The 25,055-nt window shown below is 48.9% G+C and overlaps 2 protein-coding genes and 1 long non-coding RNA gene across 4 annotated transcripts; all 3 read right to left on the bottom strand.

Annotated features, from left to right (window-relative positions):
* Window positions 1–9: 9 nt before the first annotated feature.
* LOC134521092 (uncharacterized) lies at window positions 10–4,524 on the bottom strand. Its single transcript, XR_010072619.1, has 4 exons — window positions 4,298–4,524; window positions 2,196–2,325; window positions 580–657; window positions 10–389 (listed from the first exon to the last, which is right to left on the bottom strand). It is a non-coding gene; the product is annotated as an uncharacterized LOC134521092 (long non-coding RNA).
* Window positions 4,525–5,880: 1,356 nt separating this feature from the next.
* On the bottom strand, window positions 5,881–13,559 carry RBM41 (RNA binding motif protein 41). 2 transcript variants are annotated; one of them, XM_063347254.1, is made up of 7 exons: window positions 13,526–13,559; window positions 12,444–12,560; window positions 11,661–11,853; window positions 9,165–9,369; window positions 7,419–7,795; window positions 6,701–6,848; window positions 5,881–6,333 (listed from the first exon to the last, which is right to left on the bottom strand). In XM_063347254.1, exons 1-7 carry the CDS (start codon window positions 13,531–13,533, stop codon window positions 6,176–6,178), a joined length of 1,206 nt encoding a protein of 401 aa, XP_063203324.1. In that variant the 5' UTR covers window positions 13,534–13,559; the 3' UTR covers window positions 5,881–6,175. The 2 variants fall into 2 exon arrangements, with proteins under 2 accessions (XP_063203324.1, XP_063203325.1); XM_063347255.1 differs by lacking the exon at window positions 13,526–13,559 and adding an exon at window positions 13,062–13,516.
* A 1,361-nt stretch (window positions 13,560–14,920) lies between these two features.
* Window positions 14,921–25,010, bottom strand: LOC134520886 (nuclear pore glycoprotein p62-like). Its single transcript, XM_063346759.1, has 12 exons — window positions 24,559–25,010; window positions 23,420–23,799; window positions 22,853–22,963; window positions 22,309–22,443; window positions 21,028–21,123; window positions 20,090–20,198; window positions 19,793–19,937; window positions 19,325–19,374; window positions 19,068–19,202; window positions 18,276–18,387; window positions 17,365–17,431; window positions 14,921–15,612 (listed from the first exon to the last, which is right to left on the bottom strand). The coding sequence occupies exons 1-12, from the start codon at window positions 24,846–24,848 to the stop codon at window positions 15,521–15,523; spliced, it is 1,722 nt and encodes a 573-aa protein (XP_063202829.1). The 5' UTR covers window positions 24,849–25,010; the 3' UTR covers window positions 14,921–15,520.
* Between the last annotated feature and the right edge of the window lie 45 nt (window positions 25,011–25,055).

Below are 25,055 nucleotides of genomic sequence, written 5' to 3'. Positions count from 1 at the left end.
AGCCTTCTGCATCCTCTTCTAGCCACGGGAGGCAGAAAGGAACATACTAGGACTGGGCGGACAAGGTAGGATTGAGCGCAGGCACCGGACCTGCCCTGATCCCTGTTACTGTTAAGAGTTTTGAGCGTGTCCAAGCTGGACACAAACAAGAATCAAAGTCTCATTTTATATGATGCTGCAACATCTTCACGTCTTGGCATCTCTCTTGGCAGGAGGAAACACGGGTAACAGTGAGGCAGGGCTGAGAGCCTGCCAAGCCCTGCAGCACCACGCATCAAGGCTTTCCTTGTGCTGGCTCCTGCAAGTCTTCTCCCTCTTGCCTCACTTGCTGTCCCATGGTCTCCACAAATGATGATGACAGTCTCCTCCTGTTCTCTGTGTCCAGCTCCCTAGACCAACAAAAGGGAAAAAAAAAAAAAAGAGCAAGTTTCTCCTTGCTGCATTACCAAGGGGTAACCCGCAGAACAGAACAAGAAAAAAACCAGCAGACATCTCCTGTATGCAGGACACCCAACGCCTCTCCTTCTCCAGTCCTTGCTCCAGGTAGCTGAGCTGCAAACTGGAACTGGATATACTCACCCTTTCTGGCATTTCCGTCTGTATCTGGGCCTCTTCTCCTCATCACTGTATTCCTGCTCCTCAGGTGCCAAACAGCTTCTGCAACAAGAGCAGTCAACCATGCCCGAGTGTGTGACAGAACAGTTTGACTCCCCTCTCCCACCAAAAATCTCCATGGTTCGGACATCTATGCAATGTCTCTAATCCTTTAGGATTTCAGATAAAAGAAGGTCAAGAGAACAGCTGAAGAATCAAACACTGTGCTTAAGGGCTAACAGGCAAAGGAGCCACGTGAATCCCCAAATAACACAGATGAAATGAAGCACAGACTATGAGACCAGAGTTCAGCACAGCACACATTTTGCCAGTCATCTCTGCTTCAAGTTTTGAGTTGCCAGAGAAACGCGTCGTAACCCATGTGGGCAGCATACACCACTAACACCAGCTCCTTCAAAGGAAAGGAACCGTCACAGTCATGAGTTATGTGGAAACGGTCTATATGAAGAGTTCCCTCTTCGCACTACTATACATTTGCAGGGATGTCCTGAAGCACAAGATAAAAATCCTGCATACACAGGTTTAAAAGAGAACCGTAACTTACTTTTCTGGCAGCCACAAGTACTGCACAGGTGTTTTCACTGAACTGTCCAACGCATTCTTAGGTCTCAGACTTCAGACGATGCTGCTAACTCAGAAATCATCTGTACACCTAGGCAATCCTAGTTACTCCCTCTACAGCACCTTCCTTGCTTGCTCTGGTCCGCCGCCACCTTGCTGCGTGCTCAGTTGAGCCAGGTCAGTCTGAAGGTACCCACGAATCCCACGGTCCGTTTGTCTGGCTTGACAAGGACTGTCTCCCATCTGTAATCTGTGCTGCTTTCTCTTCCAGATCAATGACTTTTAATGTACCAGAGAGCTTTAAATGGAAGCAGTTCTGTATTAGCTTCCTCCTCTGCTGAAAAGTGGCTTTATTATCTAGTTTCTAGGCTATAAAAAATTACTCCTCAGCCTCCAGAGCCAACTGATTTCCTTAACAGTTCGGCATGAAGGCCATCTTATCTACATTTGTGGAATGCCGAAATCCAACAGATAACGGCAATTTGGCCGTATAAACCGGTTGCACCCTGGAATTAGTTGATCAGAGAAAAGGAATTTCCTTCAGTAACATCACAACAGTTGGTCTCAGTCACAGCTCTACCAGTTTTTTCTGGTTAGCATTTAAGCTGATATTCTTGGTAAGAAAGTAAAGCTTTTTATTTTCTCCAACAGGTCAGATCTCAACATGAAACTATATTTTGTTATTAGCAGTTTTGCCATTTGACTGTAATTCAATCAGCACATTTAACTAAAGCCCATCCAATCCTACAGAAGGACTGTAATTAAATGGCCCGATTCCTCTAGATCAAAGGCTGTTACTTTAAAGGCATCAGGAAAAAAAGGGGTCAGGCAGTGACCAAAGCAAGCATGCACTGAAACATGTTCCCATTGTAACATCGCCTATTTTAATGAAGATCTGTATTCACAGGTATGTGGAAGGAAAGCAGGAAGTCAAGCACTTGACAGAAACCATTTGTATTTTGAGGATGCGAGATGGCATGGAAAAAAGTCATCCAGGACTCAATTCACAAGTCTCCTACCTGTATTTGGGGAGGGGATGGAGACGACAAAAGGAGCTTTCTGGTAACAATGGTAGGGTCAACCTGGTCAGGAAGCTTCCTCCACTTCAGATATTCTTCACATTGTACCCACGTCTGGTCTGGTCTCTCTCTGCAAAAACCAACGCTCAGTCTGGGTATTTTAAGCGTGGAGTAAACACCAGGAAAGGCTGTTCAGAACAAGCGCTGCCACCTGACCCCAAAGCGATCCCAGCCCATTTGGCCCAGGTCATGGGATGGTCCGGGGCAGCCAACATGTCTCTGCTCTCCTGAGGACACCCTGCCTGTGGTGTGGCATCCCTCCCAGTAACCACCGGGCCAAACTCCACAGGTTCAAATCTCAATTGCCTATAGGAAGGAGGAGTCCAGTCACCCTTTGTCCAGTCCAGTCACACCTCTGCTCCTCCTGGTGGCACATTCCCACCCTACCTTGGCCAAGGGAAACCCTCAGGCCTTTAATGCTGCAAAGATCAGAGCAGTGGCAAACTGGTTCCTATGCTGTCATGCAAGCTGCATCCAGATTTCACAAGTTCCTCTGTGCCATCTTCGCTTTCCAACAGCTTTTGAGTTTCTGTCCCAGCACAGCGATGGTCTATTTGGAAGGAAGAACTCCGTAAGAAGCTGAGCAACTCCCACTGGCACAACAGGCAGTGGCGAGGAACAACCAGGGCAAACACAAACCCCTTCCCCAAGAACTTGACTTAGACTTATGACTGCAGGTTTTAGGTTGGCACCTTAGCAGCCCTTCTGCATCACTTACCCCACAGCTGCAAAAACTGGACCAGTATCATCATAAAAAAGTTCAGGCTACAGGTCCCTTTCCCCAAGTGCAGCCTCTCCCAAAGCGTGGTGTGCTGCACCCCCCCGAAGAACAGTGGCTAGTGCCTGGAGGGCACCCCTTAGGCTGGAGGCTCTACATGAGCATCAGACTTCTTCTTTTGGCTTTATAGGCGTGTTCCCGGTTTGGGCAGCTCCGCTGACGTGTACACAAACACAGGCTCCGTTTTATTTCCGATGAGTCTCCTCAGGGCTGGAGTCTTGTGCAGGAATGAGCCGGAAGAACACAGAGACTGTGCCCTTTCCTCAGCCCAAGGCTTTATGTTTGTACCGAGCTTTCAAGATAAAATTCTCCATGCCCTCTAGGGGCACTAGAGAAGGAAAAATTGGGCCAATTTGGGGCTACTTCACAATAAACAGACCTAAGAACATGCACAGTGCTCAGAACAAAGGCTGTATCAGAGTGCAACCCTCTCCAACCAGCAGCCTTGGGCAAAGGTCTCTATCATTGGTACTCTTTGCCTTCTTCAAAGTCCTTTTCGTTGTGTGCTCAATTCAGGAAGGTGCATTCAATTACACCAATCACACCTACACCTCCTCACTGCACCAGGGGCCAGAAATGAAAGGAAAGAGCTGCTTTAGCCAATTCTGCTCAGAACGAAAAAAAAAGCAGTCTTTTGGGCAGGACTCGCTAACACCCTAAATCCCTAATACAAAGGTTGATGGCAAGATCATGGCCTGTGTATTGCATGCAATATAAAGTAGAAACAATATGAGGTACAAACACCTGGCAAACCTCCCAGCAAATGTATTTTGGGCATAATACGGAAGCTTTTTCTTCCAGAAAGCAGAGGACAGGCTGGCTTAACTAACAGACCAGAATTATCTGTGGCATAGATGGTCACCCCCGAGGCATGCCATAGCTCTGAGATACCACTGCAAGACAACACCTAGAAGTAAATCCTTCAGCGACCGCTTCCTATCAGAGTGCAGGCTATCCTGCCATAGCAGATTCCCTCCTGGAAATCATCCTGGAGGAGAGGCAGGCTGTCCATGCCATGGGAGCACCTCCAACCACAGCAGTATTGAACAGTAGGTGGACATCTCTAGTCACCTAAAACCCGGACAGATACCCATTGCCCAGATGCACACACTAAGCTGATCCTAAGGACGCACCAGGTCTCCTTGTTCAACTCTGGACATCATGCAATGTAGAAGCAAAGATCTAAAGCACGGCTGCTTTTTACAAAGCTCCATTCTCCCCTTTCTCAGACAAAAAGGGGTAAGAGACTAGTCCAACTACTCACCTTTGACAGCCCAGCTTCTCATAGGATCCGATGAGCCGGTTGTTGTGGCACATCACGATCTGTTGTGGCTTTTGCTCTTGCAGGTGAACCCAAAGGTGATCTTCATCCTTTTGCTATGAAGGAAAATGTGTCAAGGAAGAAATAAAGAACAAGGTCCAGAGGTAGAGCAGGGGAGATGCAAAAGTTCTGCCGGAAGGAGTGAAACACCCCGGAGAGGACACAGCATCAAGCAGTCCATGGTGTGTTCCTCAGCTCAACACCTTCCCTCTTCAGGAGGGAAAAAGTGCTCAGCCTTGGCCTGCTAACAACAACCCCGTGCACGCAGCCAACAGTCACAGATAAGAACACGCGTAACTGACTGGAAGGGAGTTGGATACAGCCGTACTGAGCAGAGACAGTCTGTCCTTGCCAAGTCAAAATATGCCTTGGTTACAGCTTTAATAAAAACTCTGATATGCTTTTATACTACACTGATAACAGAACAGGCAAGACCTGGCCAAAGAAAACTGTCTATCACAAATGAGATAACTAATGATTTTACTAGTGATGAAAAGATAAGTGACAAATGTTTACAAAACCAAATCAAGCCCATCCAGTCAGGGCTGAAGAGATCTTAACAACTAACAATGAGACTAAGGTCCATCAAAAAAAAAGCGAGCTCTCCTTCAGCAGACTAGAGCTTCACAAATTGAGTTCTAGACAGGCCACTATTAGAGGGGGAACTGGGACAGGGTGGGCAGAGTGTGGTCTGTTTACAGCTCTGCGGCCCAGAACCATCCTGCGGCGATGCCGGCTCCTCTGGAGCTTGGACAGGGCAAAGCCTGCCAGCACCAGGGCAAAGCAGGTGCTCAGCAACACCACAGCCCCTTTTCTCTTTCCATTTCTCAGTTTGCTCTGAATCACAATCACCTCCTTGTAGATCCAGTGCAGCCTTGGCCAGATGGGTACATCTGTGTGTTGTTGCAAGTGCATTTACCAGAAGGACAGCCTGGAGGAGGACGTGTCAGCAGGGGGAAAAACAGCAGCTCTTGGGAGCCTTCCTCTTCTCCACATGGCTGTATTTAGGTGCGCAGAGGAAGCCTGCAACTTGGCTCTGCTGGGCAAGCCTGGGTTCCCATCACCGAGAGCTCGGGTGTTGCTCTCTCAGGAGCACTGGGATACTGTGGGAAGCATATGACATTAGCTTGCCTTGTTCACAAAAAGCGCTAAAACAGGTCAGCAGATAAACCATGGTGTCTGCCACAATGGTACCCCACCAGAACAACCATGCCACGTGCTTTACAGGGATCAATAGTAAGGAGCCAAGACATTTGCAATCATAAAGCATCTGTGTAATTAGATACCTGTGCAACCAAAGCGCCTGGGAGAAAAGGGGAAGCCTTTTTTCTTGTCCTAAAGCAACATATCTTTATGTTGCCACCAGACACAGGGCAGCAGCCCCACCAGTCCCTGCACCAGTCAGGTACTCCAGCTCCCAGCACAGAGGCCAGGACTGAACTCTGCTGGCACAGTCCGGCATCAGCAGAGCGCAGCACACATGGCTCTAGAAGACTTGTGCAGGACAAAGATGAATCAACACACACTAAGGAAATATCACAATAAATACATTTATTTATATGGCTTCCTCCCTCCCTGCTTGCCACAAAGGGCTGAGAAGGCAGACACACGTGTAGAACAGGAGGAAAAAGCCAGTACATCCAACAGTGTAAAGACACTGCCCATCTCTCTCCAGGAAGAGCTTAGTCCCCAGCTCTCTCTTCCCCGCTTTGAGATCTATGGAGCTGCATGTTAACTCCCAACAGTCCCGCACTGTCCCAGTTACAACCAAGGAGTTCCCATGGCCCGTGCAAATCCACGAGGTTCCTGGCTATCCACGCCTTACGTGGCAGGGGGATTCTCTCCAGCCGAGGAGCAGGGGATGGCAGAGTCAGCCTCTGGCAAACGCCCCTTGCTTTTCCCAAATTCAATCACCAGTGGCTTCCCCTGCAGATTGTACCCGTTCACCAACAGCATGGCGTCCTGGGCCGACTGAATATCTGCAACAAGAGAGCAAAATGGGTGCAGGTGACACAGCAAGTTCTGGCACAGACACACACAATGCTCACACAGACGTTCCTGGCACACAGACCCTCAGCCCACACCGTGACACAGTGCGGTGCTGGGATCCTCCAACCAGAGTGATACGCTGAATAGAAATGCAGCACGTAGCAGACTGCAGCACTTCTGTTTTGTTGAATCCTCTTGCAATCCAGGGAAAAGACTATGATGCGATCGGAAGAAGAGGGAGTGGACTCCCCTCCTCCTCCTTGGAGAGCAGGGTTGGCGCCAGCCCAGTGCCCTGCAGGAAGACCTGGCACCTTTGTGAGTGAGGGAAGAACTAAGAGGCAAAAGGCAGCAACTCACCAGGGAAGGTGATGAAAGCCTGACCCCTCATACGGCCGCTCAGGAGGCGGAACTGGATCGGTGGGCTGTCCTCTTTCTGGAACCGAGCAAACAAGGACACCAGGTCCTTCATCGTCACTCGAGAGCCCAGGTTCTTCAAATACAGCACCTGTTCCAGAGCCAGAGAGGGTCAGCCGGCCTGTGCCACGCAGACACCTTTCAACCTGGTCCCAAGTCCTTACACCTCAAATGTATGAACCAGTTCAGCCCCTCTGCCAACCCAGAGTCCTCCTTCCACCCCCATGCTAACAGTGGAGTTTGGAAGACAGGTTGGTGTACAGAGAAAGGCAGCTCTGGACTCAAGGTATCATCATGTTTGCCTGTGCCAAGTGCTGATAGCTCTAGTTATTTATAAAAGGCAACAAGCTCCAGCTACCAGTTAAACACAGTTTCAGTCAAGTCAAGCTGGTTTCGGTCAGGTCCAAACAGGGGGAGAGCATCTTGACTAGTGACCTGCCAGAGCCAGGAAGGGCTGAGGTCTGACGCACAGCACTCTGCCAGCCAGGTGACCTCCCACTAGAGCCAAAGGTCCCCTTCCCTCCCAGGGTGCAGGCTGCTCTCCCTTGGGAGGAAGGATCAACCAAGCACTCTCCGGGCAACAGCAAAGAGAAGCCTTTGCCTGCCAAAGCAGGGCATGCTAGTGAGGAAGAGGAATAAATCCCGATTCATCACTACATACCTTGTTGGGCTCCCCAGGATGGTAGGACGAGAACCTGGGTATATTCCGGAGTTCTTCCTCTGAGAGACGGTTCTTGCAGATCTCCTCTTCTGGGACAAACTCTACAGGCTCTTTGATAATTGTCAGTGTTGGAGGGGACTGGTTGGGCCTTGTTGCAGAAAGGCTGGGACTTCTTGCCTGTTCTGCCTGCTCTTCCTGGTCTGGAAGCGATGGTTCCTCAGCTACGGGCCCATGCGGGGCTAGGGAAGGGCACAAGCATGGCTCACTCTTGGTAGGCTGGACTTCTTCAGGACACTTTTTGCTCAGCAGCTCTTGGTAGACGCTGTCCAGATGAACCATGGGGTCCTTTTCATCTGTTACCCTCTTCTGAGTATCATCTAATCCACAACAGAGAAACATGGTAATATGACTATCACCAAGAACCTGGAAAACGCACAGACTGCAGGAAGAGACACAGACAGGAGAAAGCCTGTTCCAACCCAGCCTCCATGCACCCACCAACCAGGCCCTGCAGGTTATTCAGAACAAGAATAGCACCAGCAGCCAGCAAGTGCTGGTGTCCCAGCTCAGGATGAACCTGCAGAGAGCAGCACCTCAACCAGTGCTTTGTAAAGAGCTCATTTCTTCCAGCGGTGTCCTCATTAGCTTATCTGCAGCCACATTTCAGCACATTCTAGTGACTCCTTCAACACACCTTCCTCCTCCTGCATGCATGGCCAGGATGTATCACGCTGCCTTTCTACACCGCTACATGGAATATAAACCTTTTGCTTACAGGGACATCATCAGATTAAGCTCCTGGATTTAAAAAAGGTCCATGGTATGGACAGAGCAAGGATATCTCCTTTATTTAATGGAAATGTGGACAGAAGTGAGCAGGGTATTTCCCAGCCTACAAACCTCAACCTTGTGCCTCTTGGTTTTGCTAAATGCCACAACAATGACACCAAAGGAGGGAGAAGGGGCAAAAGGATGCTGGGTCAGCTGGACATTGTATCTTGAACAGCATCAACACTGATCAAAGTGGGTGTTTTGGGAGTTTAGAAGCTCCTCCTCATCTTCTACTTAATACTGTCCTTAGAAAAATCAGTCTGGGCTGGAGCTTCATGCCCACACATTCTCCAGCTAAAGCAGACTGGAGCAGTTTTTGCCATCTCTGGACAACACTTGACTCTCCATCCAGAAAAGCCGCATTAAGCCACAATACTGCCGGGGCAAGAAATGCTGTTATCCCATGGACACGATACTGGGAATCAACAACTGGGCTGCAATTCCACTTCAGCTACTGGGAGGAGCCTTTTAGAAGTCACTCCTCTTTCCTGCTCTGCACATTTACTTCCCTCTCACCCTTTTTAGACTGCAGTAATATCAGAGAAAGGATGATCTCTAGCCCCACACAGGCACCTCGTGTCACTTGGCGCAGCTCGGTGGGGACCTCTGGGCTCTACCAAAGCATAACCTTGGCTGCTCGTCCACATACCGAGCTGGGCTCTGCAGTACATGCAACATGTCAACAAGATCCACGCTCTCCAAACAGAGATTGACTTTACAAGCCTCTATATTAAACCCTTCAGAGAGCCCACTCTCTGTCTACTCATGTAACACAGGAAAATATCTCCTCCTACACAGTGCCAAAACAGAACTATGTCTTCAGGGACAGAAGGCCAGACAGAAATGTGTTGGACTCCCACACACCCTGGCTCTCTGTGCTGGAGCAAAGGCAGGAACAGCCTTGAGCCCACAAACCTTCATGGTAGAGTGCCCGGAGGAAGGAGTGGCGGTCTGTTCCCTGAAAGAGGGCATTTTCAATCTCCATCTCCCGCCGGCTCAGCTGCTTGCTGCCAGCAAACCTCTGGGGCAGAGCGAGTATGCGCTGACGCTCTTCCATCTTCTCCTGGATGGCATGGAGTCGGTCCTGCGTGGCCTCCGGGGCTGCTCCCAGACCAGAGCCCTAGAAGACAGGTACAGGTTTGCTCAGATACGGCATGTGCCTCCTTTTCAGAGGCTCGGCCAGCAGTCAAACTTCACATCCTCCAGCCCTGGAGTGCAACCAGAAGTCACGCCCCAAAGAGCGGGTCACCAAGAGGCCCTGTCACTGCAAGGGTAGGACAGAAATACAACCACTCAGCAAGCCTCAGCTCTTGACAGAAGTGGAGAAACAGACCCTTTCTCCTACCTTTCTGTGCTGCTTTCCTTTCCCTGGCCTCACTGTCTGATGTTGCCTGTGTCCCTCTGTCCCAGCAGTCCCTGCCTCTGCCAGCTATAGCCATTTTCTAAGGCCACCTACAGTAACCGCACAAACCCCCTGTGGCATTTCTTTCGCCACACCTATAGCATCCCTGAGCTCAAGTTTCCACCAAGGTTTTGGTCTACAACCCTAGTGTCACTGACACAACCTCATTTGTGAAAAGTGGACCCCAAGCTGCCGTTCGGCACCCGAGGGTAGGTTTATGCTGGGGACTAAACCCTTGGCCAGCTTCACATGAGCCACCTTGCAGAAACCACCCAGCTACTGCGACACAGACCTCAGAGCTAACCTGGCTACAAGCGAGCATTCCTGTGTAAATAAACCTCACTGACTGCCCAGGGCCAGGGCGCTGCCAAGACTCACCAGACTCATGCTGCCAAAGCACAGAGACATACCCCAATTTCTGGAGGGCCATTTCTGTTCCCCCATCCACCTCTATCAGAACCCAGTGAACACACTTTTATGGGGCTGTAGGTGGATTTTCTTTCCTCAAATTGAGTTCAATAATTACTGTGGCATACCCTTCTGCCTCAGGCAAGAAACCAGGCTTTCTCCCTGCACTGAGCACAATCTAACAAAGACTTTCCCATGGGTACCTCTCCCTTCCCGCCTGACTGCATGGGCCCACATCTGCCCGGCTTCCATTCACCATTTCACAGCTTCCCTGGGGCACAAAAGGCTGTTTATATGAAAAAGTAATTCCAGGAAATCATTTGTAGTACTTTGTTTTCAAAAAAGCTGCAACTTAGCAGCTGAAAATAACCGAAGTGTGCACTCAGTACTTTGCCAAGAGCTCCATGGGCAATTTGAAGTCCTCTCTGTCTCAGCCGATTCCTCCTTGGTGGAATCTTTCACTCAGGGCCTCCACATACAAAACTGCACATCGCTACCCGACTTGGGCTTTCTCTCTAAACATTCTTCTTCACTCGTGAGCTGTACCCTAATGTCACTGCTTCTTTCTGTCAGAGTAGTGTTTTCCATGTTAATCTTTATTTTTAAACATCCCAGAACTGATTTCACACCAAATCCAACAGCTGGTATTGCCGACATTAATTTTCAATCTTAAATTAACAGCACACCCCTCTCTATGATTCTATGATTCTCTAACCCAAGCTTTAACGCAGGCCACACCAGGGCTGGGTTTGCATTTAAACACCAAAGCAAGTAATGACTTCAGCTGAAGAGAGGCAAACCCATGATTACCACAGATGGCTTCCTTCTGCACACAGCCATTGCTCAGGAAAAGGAGGTGGGACAGAGGGAAGCCAAGGGTCAGCCCCAGTCCTATTTTGCACCTTCTGGTGCACCCAATTAATAGCAGGACACTCCAGTGCACCTGACACAGAACAACCCTGAAATACCCTTGTCTCTGGAACGTGAAAGAAAAGGATGAAGGTAGGGGAAGGGGAGAAACCTGCTCTGGCACTGCTCTGCTGCAAACTCCACCCAAAGAGGAGCACATCACCGCAATCACACACTTGGTCTAACAGCTCTGCACTGCTATTTTTACACAGCTATTTCTAGTCCCCTGAAGCATCTGCAAGCCCCTGAGGGGAATGTACAAAACCCTCCCTCTACAAGCAGCTATCCCAAGACAGCTATGGGATCCAGGGATGTGTCAGAATACAGAAAGGAGGAGGCTGAGGTGCTTTGAAATGTTTCCTCCTCCAGCCTTTAAATCCTTCCTACACAGGCATAAACAGGTGAAACGATTTCCTTGAGACCATCGAGGCAAAGGCAGGAATATAGTCAGGTCCTGCTGTGCTCCAAAGGACCAACTCTTCTCTCCACCATAGCTTTTAACACAGACCATTCCACCAAAGAAAACAGGCCACAAGAAATGTGGGATCACACTGGCCTAAAGGCAAGAGATAGCAAGAGCAGCTATTCTTTACCAGAGGGCTTACAAAAGACTTGAATTTTCTACCAGGGTGCCACAGGCCATGGGGTTAGAGGGACTTGATCACATTCACATCAGAGCAGAGCACGCCTACCTTCCCTGTTGATGCCCGGTTCTTCCAGAGCAGGATCTCCGAATCGGAGAGCCCCAGTTCCCGGAGAGAGGCAGTTTCTTTGTTGCTCTCCTGCAGGGCCTGGAACTGCGACAAGGTCAAAGCCCCTGCAGCCTCTTCCCCAAAAGGCTTGTAGAAAGCTGCAGGGGCAAAGCATCTCCGCTTTGACTTGCACCTGTAACCCAAAGCAACAGAACAGCAGAAAAAACTCAGCATGGAGAAAATGGGGGAATAGGAAACGGCTGGCCTCTCCCCCCACCCACGCTTGGTCCTGCTGCACCTAGGCAGAGATGCCGTGTTTCCAACACACAGCTGAGCCCCGCTCTCCCGACCCTCTTCCAAGCCCAGAAGATCCCACAGGGCAGGATGCTGCCCCAACATGGGCAGGAGGCACCTCGTGACACTGTAACACCAAGCGCCCTGCAGGTGCAAACACAAGCCAGCCTGGCGGGGACGAGCTCACCAGCCCAGAAACTCAACATCTGTGTTTGGCCCAGGCAAATCAATCATTTTTGGTGAAAGTAAGTTACTGCCAGCATTTGCTCCAGAAGACAAGGAGTGCTTATCTCCTGCTGGGGTGTCCAGGCAGGAGACCCAGGAAAGGAGAAAGAGTTTGTGCAGCTATTTTGGCAGACAACAGCGCGGACCAAACATCCCCCTGGGGAGGAGGCCCCAGTGAGGCGACACTGCTGTTGCCCCTAATATGGCCAGAATCCACTCACCGGCCCCACCGGCAGCCCCCCCAGGGGCCAGATCAGGACTTACTGCTCGATGGATACAGTGGTATCGAGCTGATGGTGAAGGAGGCTCTTCAGCTGCCTCTCTCCTTCCGTCTCCAAGTCTTCCAGGAGGAGCTCATCGTTGGACAGGCTGCTGTTGACCCTGGGGTACACAAGCACAGCACGGAGGTGATAAGGAAACAAGAAAAACACTGCTCAAAACACACCACCACGACAGCCTCTCGATTTCCTTCACTGTTTTTACAGGATTTAAAGCACAACAAGGAACCAAAACTACTTAACCAAAGCTCCCACTAATGTTAACTAGAAAAACTAACAGAGTTGGGACTACTTTGAGAACATTAAAAACACTAAAAATACCGAAGGAGATTTTTTTTTTTTTTTAAAAGTCACATGCAATCTTATTTTCATTACTGGAAAGTTGGTTTGTATCAGCATTTAAACAGACATTTCTAGTTCCAAGTGGCTCAAAACAGAAAACTGCAAGGGAGAAATAGTGAATTTGACCAGTGCTCTATGGAAAGCTCCCTTTTCCCTTCCTGGGGGGGTCACCTGCTTCCATCCAGAGAGACCGACGGACACCCCCTCCATCCTCTCCCTGCAGACAGCACGGCTTTTTGGGTGCTGGCAGTGGGCTGCTGACCCCTCCTTTGGAGGCAGAGCTCCTACATCCTGGGCTTCTGCTGAGCTGCTGGGCGCCCCAGAGCCAAGCCATGGGGGGCCCGAGAGCCAGGCCATCAGGCACCCCGCAGCCATGCCACGGGGTGCCCCAGAGCCGGGCCATGGGCCCTGCTCAGCTCGGCCTTTCCGCGGGCCGGAGGGAAGCCCGAGAAGTCCACACCTGTCCCGGGGTGCCCTTTTGGGCCGACCCAGCCCCGGCGAGGGGTGGACAAGCGGCCCAGTTCCAGGTGACAGCTCTCCCTGCCACCTTCGGGCCCCCGGCAGCCCCAGGAGGGTGTGAGGCCTGCGGCGGACCCCCCCCAGAAAGCCGCTTCCCAAGGCATCGCCGCCTCCAGCGGAACGCCGTGCCGGAGGAAGGGCTGACAGGGCTCCATGCCGGCTGCCCTGGGGCAAGGGGACACCGCGGATCCCCTCATCCCCGCTCACCTCCGCATGGCGGCGGCCCCGGCTCCCAGCAGCGCCCCGGAGCGCAGGGGCCGCCGGGAGTTGTAGTGCGGGGCCGGGGGAAGGGAGGCCGCGGCCATGGCGGGCATCCGCGGCCTCCACGGCCCTGCCCGCCCCCGGGATAAAACTGCGTTAGCGTTACCAAGGACAGGCCTCTGCTTTGTTTATAACAATATGCTAACTAAAATGTTGTTTGTTTCCTACTAACCTTCTAACTGTGTGAGAAAATAGCTAATTACTGACCTTCTTACTCACTGAGCTGATGTTACAAATAGCGATAATGAGGAGCCAGCCAGAAGTAGCTAATCGCCAAGGATGGAATAACAAGTAGCCACTTCAAGGCTCTTTTATGCATCAAGCATGTACACCTATATCAATTAGGACAGAGCTGTGGCTACTTCAGGGAACATCCTTATAATCCGCAACAAGTTGGCAAACACAGTAAACTACTGTTCCGAGATGACTCAATACCTTAAAAGGATAATGTGAGGAAGGGTCTCCTTATCCAAACAACCACTGAGATACTCACAGTTGCACAGAAGTGTTTTGCCAATGGAGCAAAATTTGATACACGTGTGCAAAAAGGCTATTTGGTCATCCTAATGACTGTGTAAACCTAGGTGGAGTTATGTGTTAGGTAGGTGGAATTATGAGACTGTTTTGTGTATAAATAATAGGTGAATAGCCCCGGTAAGGTGTGTTCGATCTGTGGGTTTTCCCCCTAGCACCCGACATCAAATAAAGCAATATCTCCTCCCCAAACTACTTTTGGTTTTCAGAGCTTTTATTTCAGGTAACATTAGCACCAGAGGTCATTGAGGCAGCAAAGTGGCTCCGCTCCCAGGTGAAAATCCACAGCAAAGTGTCTGGAGCCCTCTGCAAGGGTTCCCCCACAGTCAACAACACTCTCACCTACAGCATCTGTGAGACTCCCCTCCCCCCCCACTGAAGATGATGAAATCTGCACACTGGAAAAAGTGAAAGAGCAACTCACACGTTTAAACTCACATTAAAGCCAGTAAATTACTTCAGGAAGCAGCCCCTTCCCTTTCTTCCAGGGGATTATACATAAGGCAGATAGGGTGCAGAGAGAGGAAAGTAAGTATAAAGTAAAGCTCATTACTCATTATTTGCACCCCTTCAGCACTTGGCAAAATAGAAGCCTAAAGCACAAAGCAGAAATGAGTATTAGGACAGTTCTGCTAAATATGTGATTGTTCACTTCCCTCTGCGTGCATTAGAGCCGCCCTTCATCAAAACGCAGCGATATGAGACTCTGTCTCTTAAAAAAAGTCTTCACAGCAGACTTATTGACTGTGTTCTTTCCTGCACCCTTGTGCCTGAACAAGCTATACTACCCCAAATCACCACACAAGCACCATTTTTCTAATAGCACATCTAATAATTTTTAGTTGAGTAGAAATTCTGCTTACAGGTACCTGCACAAAAGCAGTTTATTACCCAAAAGTACAGAAAACAAGGCCCACTTTCACAAGTGGAAGCATACCAAACTTAAACACAAAATCCAGGCAGCGACAGGAGGAATCCGAGTCTCTCAGACTGCTGCAGCTCCTTCTGAGGACAGCTCTTCCTTAAACTGCCTCTGTAAGGACCTGAGTCAAAGCTCATGAAGGCCCAGCTGAACACAATCAAGTTACTTTTAAGCACTGCAGAGCTCAGCCATGGAGGCACAGACAGCTTAAATCCCTCAGGGCCAGCCTTTGTGTATCTCACCAGCCTGCAGGCAGTCAGGAAGAACAGGGAGGAGGAACACCTACTTCCAGCACAAACCTCATGCTGTCTCTCAGGCTGGAGTGGGGGAATTCCAGTCAGACACTGCAAAGACTGGCTTTGGAACAAACAACAAGTTTTATTGCAAGAAGAGAAACCAACCCAGATCGTCACTGGAGACCTAGGTCCCCACCAACCTCTCTCTTCTCTGGAGATGTTACGGTAATCCTTGAAACTTTGAGTCTTTCAGTCAAATGCAAACCGAAAATTGCGCTCTTGCTCTTTGCGGCGGCTCTCACAAACCTTGGTCACCTCTTCGACCTTTCTCTGCAACACGGCTGTGGGAGAAACAAGGCATTAGGCTTACAATCACCCTGAAACACAACCCTCAGTTCAGCCTGCAAAAGGAGAAAGCAAAACATTTGAATTTTGACAGTCACTCAGATTTGACAGTGCACAAAGGAGGAGGAAAACCCAACACAAAGCACTGCTAACCCTCCAAAACAAAGAAGATTGGCTAAAAAAGTATTCCGAGGCATTCGGCAACCACCAGGCAGAAGCGCAAGAGTCCTGGGACAGGTTGTTGACTCTTTTTGCCATGCCAGTTTGGTGTGGTGTCAGGGCATGGCATCAGAGAGCAGAGCAAACCCTCCCTGAACAGGAACTGCAGGTCTGCAGCTTGAGGAAAAGTAATTGCTCTAGAAACCAGTTTCCCCTATCCAACCTCCTGCTAAACTCGCTTTGAATTATGCAAATGACAGGCCAACCACACAATCTGCTAGAAGTACAGAAATATTTTCTTGCAGGATATAACACAGCAATCACAAGCTTTTAACTGAAAATACAGAAAAGACAGAGCAATTGCACAGAACTTGCAGCCACAACACAGATCATCCGTTATTTGCCAACAATCACTGATTTGGAAATAGGTAAGGCACAGATTGATCATCAACTTGAAATGCTCAAGTCTTTCTTTAAATGTACATTTCCAGGCAAAAAGAATTATTGTTATTAACCGATAAGACAATTTCTTTGGCACTGAATGACAGGGGAAAAAACAGGCCGCCTTCCTAGGAAAATTTAAAGGAAACAGGCTGCTATTTTCACACACGTTCTGTAAAGTCAGGATTCTGATGCCACAGAAGTTGCACCGTATTTCCCAAGAAAGGCATGTTCGGAATGCAAAAAGTTGGCATATATGCTCTGGAAGAAAAAGCCAAATTAAACCCTGACTTAAGCCAAGAACACTACTTACACTTGGAGAGCAGCATGCCTGCTTTCACCCAAGCAGGACAGCAGCTGTGAGCACTTCTCACAGCACAGCAGCCAGACAGTGCAGTTTGGTGCTGGCAAGAGCAGCACTGCTTTATTCTGCCATGCCCCCGTGTGGCTGCTAACATAAGCTCAAATCAAACCCGGGTAGAATTCCTAAATCCCTCACAAGGAGGCACTCCCCGGGAGAAACGTTCCTTTGTTCTGCTTGTTTTTAGCATGGCATCACGGTGCCGTAATAGTTAAGGGTGAATGCAAGGAAAGAAGCAACAGTAACTACACTATCAAGTTTTCGCTATTGAGTGCGTCTTCTGACCAGCACCACATCTCAGGTTATTGCTACTCTGAAGTTTCCACAGTCCAGAGTTACTGTGCCTGCAGAAAAACCCACGCTGATCAGTCTTACCTGGATTTGGCTTTCCCTTTGCAGGGGAGGTCGGGGAGGATGACAGCATTACAGACACAGCCCTCCTCACCAGTCTCCCTGTTCCAAAGGGAAACCCCACACCATCTGAGAAGTTGAAATATTCAACCATAGTTTGACAGAACAAAGCACAACGTTTACAAGTCCTCTGCTTTGCACTGAGGCATTTCAAGCAGTGCTTTCTGTAAAACGTCAGCTCCTGCCAGGAACCACTTCTCGGCAGAGGCCTTTAACGCACATCAGAATTCAAGCACAGAAGGGACAGTGGCGTTGAAGGTGAGGAGGAGAAGATTCCTCAGGGATCTTCAGGAATTCATCGATGGTCAAAAAGCATTTGCCCACATGCTACACGCTTTCTGTTTACGTTCCCCAAAGGCTGCTAGACCACTCTCACCTGAATTCTGGTCAATCCACTGCAATGAATCCATGTGTGCGTTCAAGATTTTACAGATCTGCTGAAGCTGAGCAGAAAGAAAAGGTGCAGGTCAGTTTCTACTTAGTGTAACAAATCAGAACAGTAAAAGACAGCCTGCCTGTCCCTGCCTTTGGAACATGATGCAAAATCAAATCCCTCATCTGTACAGCCCCACTAACTGCCCAGACGCTTTGCCGGGGAAGTCTGTCCAGCAACCATGTTGCTTTGCTTCTCTTTACCATCAAGAACACAGGCTGCTTTCGAGTATATGCCTGTGGCTTAGGCTTATTCCAATTCACACCTAGGAACCACTGCCACTTTAGCCACCTTGGGTGTGAGGTGGCAAAAGTAAAAGGGAATGGGAAAAAACTCAGTCTGTAACAGTGAAGGGAAATCTTTACTAAAAAAAAATAAAAGCTTCTAAGTAAAGCCACAAGGAGCATCAAGATCAAACGAACACTTATCAGAAAGAGCTGGTAATTCAGATCTTGCTTTCATGAGAATGCAAAAGCAGCATAATAAAAAAGTATCAGCTGTTATAGAGGGCATTCTGAACAAAATTTAGATTTGCCAGAAGGAGCACTCAAGCGGTAGCGCAGGCAGCCGGATCAACATTAAGAAATGCCTCCAAAACAAGTAGTAAACTAGGAAAAATTAGACAACAAGCAAACAACCAGAACTCATACCAGAAGGAGATACTTTGAAATCTATGTGCTGTGTTATAATGCACTTTGACCAAAAGAGAACCAACCCAAGGACAAAGAATACCCTTCCAAGGTTGTAACTACAAGCAGACGAGTATCCAAGAGAGGACAATCAAAGAGTTAGAACTGTTTAAATATCCTTTGACTCTTACCAACACACACAAAAAACCTAAAGCTTGGATTTACCGGGTCACTTGTGTCTGCTGGGCCTCTTGATGTATTCAAGTGCTCAGTGATGTCTTTCAGATCTTGTGCCATACGCTTCAACTGAGCATCTATGTTTTCAGCCAGTTTATAGCTGCAAAACACACAGGAACCCAGGTCAGAATATTTCATGTGAGCTTCAGAAGACCCACTCCCAGTCACGCCAACTTCGGGCAATCACAATTAGATTCCGCACCTTTCAACTGAGGCCGGTATACACATGGGAACAGCACCAGGAGAGGCATTCTATCACACAGATGAAGGAACTCCCACCCTCTTTCTCTCTTGACAGATACACAGAGACAGACAAGCAACAGTGTGGAGCACTCTCTGGAAGGCTTGGTCAGAACTCAAGGAACCAGCCAGTCCAGGTTCCTCAAGGTTCTTCTCTCTTGAACCAGAGAAACACTTCTGTTCATAACCCTGCTAAGATTCAACACTTAAGGCTTATAAGGATGCTTGAACCACACATAGTGCATTCTGCTCTCATCACTTCTGTCACTAAATAACCACTAATTTTCTGAGATTATGCCAAAATTAGTAACCTTGCCCAGACAGCTGATTACACCAACACCCAGAGAGCTTTTCATGCTGATTCAAGGGCTTCCAGTTGCGCTCCCCCTGTTTCTAACACATAAAATCTAAGTCGCCATGCATAAAACAGGATTACATGTTTGACACAGGCCGCTGATACATCCCAACTCTACTTCTTGTGCATCAACCACCACCATAGCAGCTTCCTCATCACACATTCCACACAGACTGTTGTCTTACGTCCTCTCCCGTTCTTCATCCGCATGCTGCAAGTAGATAGTCCCGCTCTGTTCCTTCACAGACTCCTCCAGAGGGGTCAGCAAGTCTTCAAGCTCTTTCTGCTGTGACAGAATGAAGTCTAGTTCCTGATCCAGTCTGAAAAGAGAAAGTGTTAACGACTCCACTGAGAGGTTACAGACATTCTGCATCTGCCATACTACAATGCAGGAAGATGCAAACAGGAAACAAAATCATCTCAGGTGTTCATAGTTTCCTACCTCTTCTGATCAAGCTTCACTTTCTCTACTTCTCTGTGTAACGAAGTAATCTGGAAACACAAGACACTTCATTATATTTCCAAAATTCAAAAGTCAACCCATAAAAGAAGAGTGGTGGTACAAAGAAAGACAGCACCATACAAATGGCTACTCTTTCTACAAGAAACAGTTACGTCAGAATTACAAACCAAAAACTGAATAAGGGAGGTTTGGCTTTGAAAGCTCCACCCTAAGATAACTTGTTACCATACTGTAAACACACTGAACAGATTGCCAAGCTTCAAAGCCTATAGACCAGAACAGACATACAGCGGGGCTTTCACAAGCACCCAGGTGTAACTCACATCTATTTCATTTTTTTTTTTTTACAAGTAGGAAGTCCCACTAGATGGCTTGCTGCATCTCTAACACTTAAGGTCTTGAAGGATCTGAGCAAGCAAAATCACGTTACAACAGACACCACCTTACCTTCTCCCCATTCTCTATCAGAGTCTGATCCCAAGCATTAACTTGCGTTGCTTGATGGAGAAAATGTTTCTCCTGGTCTTCCAGTTCCAGACTCCACTTGTTTATCAAACTCTCCAGCTGGGCATAAGTCATCACTGGAGGCGCACTGAGAGGAAGGGCAAGACAGTACCGAACACAAGATCAAAAAAACAAAATATAAACATGACAGCACTCCTTTTCCCTTCCTCCGCCAGACACCGGCATTAATACAGCCTCTTGCACCAGTCAAGAAACAGTCGGTTACAACAAAATACTCACCTGGTTGTTGTGGTGGTGGTTACGGCAGTTGTAGAAGTCCCAGCTCCAATGGCACCAGTCGTAGTTAATGACTTAATATTCAGAGCAAAGCCAGAAGCAGTAGTAGTGCCTGAAAGAAGAGATTCAAGTCAAGCAGCAGCAGACGACATATCTGCTACCTAACAAATCGAGAACAGGTCCAATATACACTCCTAAGTGCAGTGCTGTATGAGCTCAAACAGGTCCATTTTACAAAAAACAAATCCCACATCTGTCAAGATGGGAATGAAGCACACCTTGACACAAATAAATGGCTCACTAGTAGCTCTAGTAATATGAGGAACCATCAGCCTCCACTTAACCTGGGTATTATTTGAGGAAACACAGTATTAGCCCACATATCCCTCTCAATCTCCTTATGTTTTAAAATTCAACCTAGTAATTACTAGCACACCCAGTTCTTCTCCTGCATCTTTGGGGAAGATCAGATTTCTACGTTTTCAAAAAGCTAAGAGCATCTATCAGATGGTACTGTCAGTCTGTCACGCGGCACTTCTAGGCACTGAGCTCAAATGCTTCACAGTTACTCCACAAACAAGCTTTAGAAAGACCTTGAGAGCTGAGCAGCACCCATGTATTTACACTGAAAACTGCATCCAGAAAAAGATGTTCAAGGCCTGAATCCTAACACTATTCAGCAGCAAATTCCACTGCAGATTGTCACATGAGGCTGGCCACTTAAATGCTGCACTCATCACTGCTTTATTTTATATTTTTGGAAGAAAAAGTTAATGAAATACAGTACTTCGAAACTTACAATATGGAAGAAACAGATTCATGGGACAGAACTGAAACAAAAAACATCTCTCCCTAGCACTCCCTGCAAGTCTCTGGCCTCTCCCTCCCATCATCAGCACACTTCGCCTTCCCTTCAGCTACTTTCAGCATCTAGTTCTTACTAGCTGCAGTGCTTGTTGTGGCAGCTGTTGTTCCAGGGACTTTTAATCCAAACCCAAGCGTTCCAAGACCGGCTGTCCCAGTGGACGGGGCACCAACTGTAAAGAGAAGACAACATTAGGAGTTTCTGTAACCCATTAAATACAGTGCCCCTTGGAAAAATCTCTGCAGAAGTCTATTTGCTAAAGCAATACGATTGCACATACTACAGGAAACACACTGGTCACATCTCAGTTGCCTGGAAACAACCCACCTATTAGCATCCAAGAACCGGGTCTGAGACACCCTGATAAACAGGGAATACCCATTAGCTTAAAAGCATTCTTAAACACAAAGATTAAGCTCGGCTTTCGAACTAGAGAGACAATGCAAGCATTTTAGGCACACAAAAATAAGAGCTGTCAGGTTGGTATCTATGGCATCTACAAGTTGTGGCTGATTAGCAAAAAGTAATCGGTGTGGCTTTGTCATAAAACTTGTGATGGTCCTTGGGAGCAGCTGCCTAAGTTTTCAGAGGTAGGTGTAAGACAGCATTAGGCATGGAATAGTTAATACAACAATTTGTATTAACAATAGTTAATACAACTATTACTAATACTAACTCCAGGAAACACTGACGTTGACTGCAGCCAGTCTCCATCATCAAAGCAAACAGAAGCATTAACACCTCACTGCAGGTTCACAAAGAAACTGTCAGGACTGTCTTCAAACATGGCTACTGCCTTAAAGCTATCACAAAGCAGACACTATTTCCTGACACAAAAATCATTTTGCAAGGAGAAACTTGCCAGTTATTACCAGGGCAACTTGCAGACACACAGCTGTGCAAATACTTGTTTTCAGAACCCCGCATCTCCAGTGTCACAGGCCACTGTTATTAAAGAAGTGAGAATGCTTAATGCAGGACTCAAAGGCAGACGCAACCAGCCTCAAGGCACTGGGGTCTGGAGGACAGCAGCTTCAACAACACCAGAAAGTTCCGTTGTGGCGATACTACCCAGACAGAGAAACAAAAAAGTCACATACAGCTAAAACTGCCCTCGGCTGCTGGCCCACTCTGAGTCTAAAGCGTGCTTTGGTTTGAAGAAAACCCTCCAAGCCTCACCACTGAAGACAGTGTGGCAGAAATCACACAGAGGGGAGGTGGCAAACAGCGACAAGAGATGGCCTTTTGAATTCTCCCCTATTACTCCACCATCTGCAGGCTCCACTACTCACAGGCAACAGCAACCATGCTGCTCCTTTCTTCCCCCAACAGAGAAAATCCGTATATCGTGTCTTACGTGAGAGGCCCGTGGTGGTAGACGATGTTGGTGCTGAAGAACTCACTATAGATGCAAACAACGTAGGCCCCGTTGAACCAAGAATGGAGGTTGTGGTGGTGGCGGCGGCGGCAGTTGTAGCAGCTGTGGATGTTACTACAAATGGAAAAAACATCAGCCTTGTACAATCATGCTGAGAATGCAATACAGGTTTCCCCATCTACACCAGTTTCTTACGGATGCAAGAATTCTAAACTTTTTTTTCCCCTGTATTCTACCTCGACTCTCTCCCTTTGCCAATGTGCCCCTTGAACCTGTGGCTTCCTTCCACTACGCTCCAGCAACAAGTACAGAATACAATTCGGCACCTTGGACACAAGAAAAAATACAGGATACTCTGTTCAATGGCTCTATAAACTCTCACAGATTACGGATGCCATTGCAAAGTCACAGTAACAAAACACTTGTAGCCCATTTCCAGACTCCACGTTAGAAAATTCTTCCAGAAGGACACCAGATTCACAAAGTCCAGAGTGATCTCAAGTTTCCCAAAATCACCTCCTACCTCCAAGTTTGGTTCCAAAGGACAGGGCGGGTTTCTGGCTGGTACTTGTAGCCAGCGTTGCCACAGGGGCACTCGTGGCTGCTGTTGAAGGCAATGACCCAAAGTTTAGCCCTGGAACAAGTAGCACAAGTAAAAAGAAAACATGAACCTTTCACTACAGAGAAACCGATCACAACAATATGCAAATTAAAATCAGAAAGACTATCACAACAAACATTAATATTCAATGTAACAAATACTCTGCATTACCCTGGAAATGAACTCGGGCTAACAAGGCAACTTTGTTGCCTACAAAGCTTTTCAAGAATGATTCGAACACAGAAGAACATCGCCCTCATCCCAGAGCTGATGACCTCTCCTCCGAGGCCTGCACGGTCACCAACAAGTACATCAAAAGCTGCAAACAGAACTTTTGCTGGACTCTGCAGGAGCGGGAGGGTTCTTGCCATCAGGGAGGTGAACCCCGGTTTGGCACCATGGGCCAGGCGCACCCTGCGGCACCCCACCCCCACCACCCTGAGCCCTTTCCCACTGCACCAGCAAACCACCTCCAGCCCAGGCACTCACCTGCAGGCTGCCCCCCAAGGCTAAAGGGGGCTGTTGACTGCGTTGTCGCTCCTAAGGTGGCAGCAGTGGTGGCCGCAGCTGTAGGCGCTATTCCAAAGGTCAACCCTGTGGGAGCTACTTGTGGAGCTGCAGTGCCAATGGTGGAACTGGCTGTTCCGGCCTGACTAGTGGTAACACTGGAAAAAGCAAACCCTCCAGTTGTCCCAGACTGAGCAGTGGTGGTGGCAGTACCAGTAGATCCAAACGTGAAGCCAGAAGGGGCTGCTGCTTGACTTGAGGGCACGCTGGTTGGGACAGAGCTACCAAACGCAAAGCCCCCTGTGATTCCCGTAGCCTGAGTCACAGTGGTGCTGCCGAAGTTTAACTTTGGTGCATTTGCCCTAGAGAAGAGAGGAAGCCAATATGAGACGCACAGCCGGTCAAGTACCGAATTGGCTTTCTTATGGACCATTTGCTGACAGCTGAAACCACCTTTCAAAGAGATATGCGCTTAACCAGGTTAATGTTTCAATTTTGACAAAGACTGTATCATAGGTCCCATCCTCTCCAATCCGTTGCGACGGCTCTTTATACCAACTGCCTCTCAATTACCTCAGCAGCGTAAGTGAAGTTGCTCATTGTCTCAGCTCCTAAGCACCCTTTCCACTTCCTCTATGAAGGACTATCTTTTTCAACTAACTTTTACTGCTAGACCCCACGTCAGCTCTCTTCCCACTCCTCCCATCTGGGAAGCTTTGACAACAGCACTTCTGAAGAATCCCTTCAAAGCCTACAGCCCCTCATAAAATAGGACAATCCCACTCGTATGAAGAAACATTCCAAGCACTCCAGATTCAGATCAGAAGGCACGTTTTATGCTCAGGCACAAAGATTTATTATTTTTTCATGCAAGCATCAATACCCCGAGTTCAGATTGAAGCATGGAATGTCTTATCCATCAGAAAAAGCGAGTGATGACAAATAACCAGCTGCATCAAACGCGATTCTGAATGTGTTAAAGTGCTGTGGGAACACAAAGGGACCAGAGCAACAGGTCTGCTCACTGGAGACACACTTCCAAAGCGCTTCAGCGCTCACTCGGGCCCAGCAGGACCGACCCCCCGCCCCAGGGACCGGACGGGCACCTCTGAGACACTCACCCCAGCGGGAACACGCTCGCTGACGGGGTCGCGGCCGCGGACGCCGGGGCCGGCGTCCCGAAGCTGAAACTGGCCGGCTGCGCAGCAGTGCCCGGCGTGCTGAAGGAGAAGAGCCCGGTGGGCTGGCTGCTGGACGCCGTCTGGGACGCGCTTCCGAAGCTGAAGCCGCCCGAGGAGGCGGGCGTAGAGAAGGAGAAGCCGGTCGTGGCCGTGGTGGCCGCCGTCTTCGGCGTGCCGAAAGTGAAGCCGCCGCCGCCGCCGGCACCCGACCCGAAGCTGAACTGACTCATGGCGGCGGCGACCAGCGGGAACCGACGCCCGCAGGAGGCCCGGGACAGCGCCTGGGCCCAGTCGCGGACAGAAGCGGCACCGCTCCCGCTACCCCCGGCCGAGACGCCCACAGCCCCGCCGACAGCCGCCGCGCGCACGGCGATGACGCACCACACCGCCGCCACGCACCCGCCCCTCGCCTCCGCCTGCCAACCACCGCCCGGCGC

This window comes from Chroicocephalus ridibundus, chromosome 9 (assembly GCF_963924245.1).
Source record: "Chroicocephalus ridibundus chromosome 9, bChrRid1.1, whole genome shotgun sequence".
NCBI lineage: Eukaryota > Metazoa > Chordata > Aves > Charadriiformes > Laridae > Chroicocephalus > Chroicocephalus ridibundus.
This window is presented reverse-complemented; position numbering and strand designations above follow the sequence as displayed.

Coding starts and splice junctions, on each gene's coding strand:
- LOC134520886 (XM_063346759.1), bottom strand. CDS start 24,848: ATGAGTCAGTTCAGCTTCGGGTCGGGTGCCGGCGGCGGCGGCGGCTTC. Junction 19,938..20,089: donor ACCACCACCACAACAACCAG/GTGAGTATTTTG, acceptor CCTTCCTCTCAG/TGCGCCTCCAGTGATGACTT. Junction 19,203..19,324: donor GTGAAGCTTGATCAGAAGAG/GTAGGAAACTAT, acceptor TTCTCTTTTCAG/ACTGGATCAGGAACTAGACT.
- RBM41 (XM_063347255.1), bottom strand. CDS start 13,174: ATGGCTGCGGGGTGCCTGATGGCCTGGCTCTCGGGCCCCCCATGGCTT. Junction 9,370..11,660: donor ACCGGGCATCAACAGGGAAG/GTAGGCGTGCTC, acceptor CCTGTCTTCTAG/GGCTCTGGTCTGGGAGCAGC. Junction 6,849..7,418: donor ATCCTGGGGAGCCCAACAAG/GTATGTAGTGAT, acceptor GCTCTGGAACAG/GTGCTGTATTTGAAGAACCT.